At 54.9% G+C, this 4,777-nt stretch overlaps 1 protein-coding gene across 1 annotated transcript; it reads right to left on the minus strand.

Annotated features, from left to right (window-relative positions):
- Nucleotides 1–97: 97 nt before the first annotated feature.
- LOC110581264 (patr class I histocompatibility antigen, A-126 alpha chain-like) lies at nt 98–2,874 on the minus strand. The gene is given in 6 exon segments (XM_044912439.1): nt 98–667; nt 788–1,063; nt 1,667–1,796; nt 1,798–1,943; nt 2,202–2,471; nt 2,756–2,874. Coding segments are annotated over 6 exon segments (1,032 nt in total). The 5' UTR covers nt 2,829–2,874; the 3' UTR covers nt 98–530.
- Nucleotides 2,875–4,777: the final 1,903 nt, after the last annotated feature.

Genomic DNA, 4,777 nt, shown 5'->3' on the forward strand with positions numbered 1-4,777 from the left:
GACTAGAGGAGGAGCTATGGGTGGGTGAGCTCCCCGTCGGGTCCTGTCTACACTATCTCAGGGTCTCAGGGATCACTCCCTCCAAACTTACGTGCAGCATGAGAGTAGCCTGGTCCTTTTCCTCCTGTGGGAAGAAAATACCATGTCAGAGGCCAGAACAGGGCTGGGCCATGAGATCCTAGGGGAAGCTCCCAGTCCTGGTCCTAAATGAAGTTTGCAGAGTTGACTGAAGACCCAGGACAGGATCAAGAAACATGAAGGACAAGGTGTGGGGTCACTGGACCACCTGACTTGCTGGAGGTCTGTCCTCAGCAGGGCCCTTTCTCTGTCCTGTGACTGCTGGGAATCAGGTCCCCATCACCAGAGTTACCAAGATGAAAATGTGTCCTTCATTTTCACAAGTCTTTGCTACACAGTGAGCGTTAGTAATCAGCTCCCGAGTGGGCAAGTCCATGCATGAGGATGGTACTTCCCAGTAACAAGGCAGGACAGTCTCCTACCTAGGAAACCCCCCAGAGGGACAAGAAAACTCAGATCTCCCCACTCCATTCCCTACCTGAGCGCTTCTTTCTCCAGATCACAGCTCCAGTCATGGCCACAGTGACCGCAAGGAGAACCACACCAGCAATGATCCAGATGATGGGGATGGTGGGCTGAGGAGGTGGCTCTGGAAAGGGAAGGGAGGGTGAGGGGCCCAGAGCTCTGGCAAGAGTCCTGACCCTGCTGAAATTCTCCAGAAGGCCTTCTGCTTTCCCTGAGTAGAGGCTGTACCCCAAACCCTCCTTACGCCATCTCAAGGTGAGGGGCTCGGGCAGCCCCTCATGCTGCACATGGCACGTGTATCTCTGCTCCTGTCCAGGAGGCACCACCACAGCCGCCCACTTCTGGAAGGTCCCATCCCCTGCAGGCCTGGTCTCCACAAGTTCTGTGTCCTGGGTCAGGTCCTCCCCATTGTGGTGCCAGGTCAGTGTGATCTCCGCAGGGTAGAAGCCCAGGGCCCAGCACCTCAGGGTGACCCTTTGGCCAGAGATGGGGTGGTGCGTCACATGTGCGTTGGGGGGTTCTGAAGAAGAATCAGAAAATCCACACTTGGGACCTTTATGGGCCACTGAAACGGCATTCATGTGAGCATCCTGAGGTGGACCCAGCCATTGGTTTGGATGGAAGAACCACACAGCCCAGTTACCAAACTAGCCTTCGGGATCTCCTAATCCTGGAAAGTTCTAGATTCAGGGAGACAGTCCAGGGAAGGAGGCTGCAGGTCTAAGTGAGAGAGCACACTAATGGTCCTGACTGTGGCGAGGGGTGAATGAGTCAGAAAACCCGGAGTCAGAACTCCAGAGATGTTGTCATTGGAGAACAAGGCCTTGGGAGGGAAAGTCATGGTTCCCAAGGTGGCTGCCAGGGTTAAAGGGAACCACTGATGGATTATTTCAGGGACGCTCTCCACCTGCCCCCTGGGAGAGACTGGGTTCCCCCACTGCCCCTTAGCGAGAAGCGGCCCTCTGGCTGAGGCCCTCTCTAGTAGGAACAGGAACACCCGGGCGATCTCCATCTCCCCACCCGTGGGAGGGGCGGTGTTCTGACACCGAGTCCATTTTCCCTTCCTGGTGGGAAGCCAGCCCCAGCGGAGGGGAGATCGGGGAGGCCCCGCGGCCCCTGGTACCTGCGCGCTGCAGCGTCTCCTTCCCGTTCTCCAGGTGCCTGCCGAGCCACTCCACGCAGGTGCCCTCCAGGTAGTTCCTATAGCGCTCTGCCTCACCGGCCGCCTCCCACTTGCGCCGGCTGATCTGCGCCCGCCGTGTCCGCCGCGGTCCAGGAGCGCAGGTCCTCGTTCAGGGCGATGTAATCCGCGCCGTCGTAGGCGTCCTGCCTGTACCCGCGGAGGAGGTTCCCGTCGGACCCCACGTCACAGCCGCACATTTTCTGGATGGTGTGAGACCCTGGCCCCAGCCCCGCGGTCAGCCACGCCCCGCAGCCCCACCCCCGCCTTCAGTCCCCTCCGCCCCCCCATCGTCCCTTCCCGGACAAGAAAGAGATGAAATCCAAACATAAAGTAGAACTGCTCAAGCGTCCGCTGGCTCTTCCTGGATCGGGGGACCGGTGGGTCCCGCAGCCTCAGGATGGCGCTCGGAACCAGCGACCCCAGCAGGTCCGTGGGGATGGGGGTCGTGACCGGGACCCGGGCCCGCGTCGCTCACCGGCCTCGCTCTGGTTGTAGTAGCCCCGCAGGACGTTCAGGCTCCCTCGGAAACTCTGTGCGTTGCTCTTGGCGATCCGCGTCTCCAGGTCCCAATACTCCGGCCCCTCCTGCTCCATCCACGGCGCCCGCGGCTCCATCCTCGGACTCGCCGCGTCGCTGTCGAAGCGCACGAACTGCGTGTCGTCCACGTAGCCGACGATGACGAAGCGGGGCTCCCCGCGGCCGGGCCGGGACACGGAGGTGTAGAAATACCTCATGGAGTGGGAGCCTGCGGGCGCGGAGGGGCTGAGACCCCGCGCGACCCTCGTCCCGCCGCGGGGCCGAGGCCCAGGGGGAGGCGGCCGGGAGGGCAGGGGAGGGGCACCGAGGGCGGGAGAGCAGGGCGGAGGCGGGGAGGGGCGGGGGAGCACAGGCCGTGGCGGGGCCGGGGGCGGCTGGGGGGCTCGGGCGGGGGCGGCGGAGAGGCGCCTTCCCCGGGGGTCCCGCGTCCCCGCCCCGCGGTCCCCTCGCTCCCGCCCCGCAGAGGCCCTTTCCTCCCGCCGCCGCACTCACCCGCCCAGGTCTCGGTCACGGCCAGGGCCGCCGACAGCAGCAGGACGAGGGTTCGGGGCATCACGACCTGCATCTTCGGGGTCTGGGGAGACTGTGAGTCGCCGCTGGGCTCCCGGGGCGGGTGCGGAGACTTTATAACCGGGAACCGCGGTGCCGCTGATTGGCTTTTCCAGAAACCCGACACCCAATGGGAATGCGAACCGGCGCCTTGTCAGGAGTCTCCAGGCAGGAGGACCCGACACAGGTTGTGAGACGGAGAAGTGAAACCGGGGAGATGGGGACTCCCCGGCACCGGGCTTCCCCACCCCAGACACCGCCCTGGGGCCTGAGACCCTGAGAGGCAGGCGCAGGGACCTGGGACTTTGCCCCGACCCCTCACCTACTGCACGGCGCGCTCTTTGTCACACCGTCTCCCTGAGTCGTGGCCCAGGAGCTGTGTGAGTCAGTGATTCTCAAAACATCGTGTTCTCAGGATATCTATACAGTCTCACAGATTACTGAGGATCCCAAGGATATTTTGGGTCTGTGGGTTGTATCTATCGGTATTTACCATAGTAGGAATAAAACAGGTTGAGAAATTCATTAATTTATTTAGAATCATATTAATAACCCATGGCATGAAAACAAATATTATTTTTTGTGAAACATAAGTATTTCCGAAATAAGCAGCATGGTGAGAAGAGCGGTTTTGTTGCGTTTTACATTTTTGCAAGTCTCTTTCTTGTCTGTCTCCTTAGAACACCCTTGCACCTTCAGATTTGCTTCTGCATTTTTTGAAATGTATGAAAAAAATTACACACTTGCACAAATAGGGCAGAATAACATGTTTCATAAACTTTTCAGATACTTCTCTATGTTCATCTTAGATACTACATTAAAACTACACAACTATTTCTGTAATTTATTTGCAAAGTGGAACGTGAAATTGTATCATGACTATGTCCTTCTCTGTTACATTAAAATCCACAGGCCCATCTTGCACACTGAATGGATCTTGTACTAATGCATGACTTTTTTTTTTTAAAGGAATGTGTTGTTTCATGAAGTTATATACGTGCTCCAGTGTTGATTAGACTGGAATTGAATTATCAAAAAGTCAGATTTGCTTTAATATTACCACAGATCCCAACAGAAAAGTGTGTCAGGAGTGAGAAGCTGTCGTTTCTTGGTGGATCGCAGTTTTCCCAAAGTTCTGATTTTCTCCTGAGTGCTTACATTTGATCAAGGCAACACGTACTCTCAGCTGTCATATGTGAGTTGATGTTCATGAAAGGGTAAGTTCCTATTCATTTTCCAGAAACAGTCTGCCAAATCTCCTAGTCCAAATATTCCAAGTTTCTCTTTCATTCATTTCTTCAGGAAAAATGGCATTCTGTAAAAAAAAAAAAAAAAAAAAAAAAGGAGGCCAATTAAATTCACACAAATTATCTTCCTTGGGGGCTTATGCATGTAGTGGAAGTGCTGTACATCCCACATCGTCATATAAGACATGTTTAACTGTGGATTTGAGAATATTTAATAAAGAGAGTAATATTTAATGCTTCGATCAGGATATTTTAAAGTGACACTAGTCTTCTTTTGTTCTGTTTTTGTTTTTGAGGCATTCTATTTGCAGGTATGTATTACATCCCTAGACAAAGAACGCCAGGATTTTCCTTCCTGTGCGTTTTCGTCTTGCTTCTTCATGGTCCATGATGCCAGGTGAGGTTGTCAGGACAATGAAACCAAACTGGAAGGATTCTTCTGCCATTTTTTTTTAAAGATTTTATTTATTTATTTGACAGAGAGAGACACAAGCAGGGGGAGGGGAGAGGGAGAAGCAGGCTTCCCACAGAGCAGGGAGCCCGATGTAGGGCTCGATCCCAGGACCCTGAGATCATGACCTGAGCCGAAGGCAGACGCTTAATGACTGAGCCACCCAGGCGCCCTTCTTCTGCCATTTTTGTAGATCTTAAAGTTGTACATCAAATCCGGGGCTGCTCACTTCACACGTGTTTAACCTGCCCCTGAGGTTCCCGACAA

This window comes from Neomonachus schauinslandi, unplaced genomic scaffold (genome assembly GCF_002201575.2).
Source record: "Neomonachus schauinslandi unplaced genomic scaffold, ASM220157v2 HiC_scaffold_2216, whole genome shotgun sequence".
Taxonomy (NCBI): Eukaryota; Metazoa; Chordata; class Mammalia; order Carnivora; family Phocidae; genus Neomonachus; species Neomonachus schauinslandi.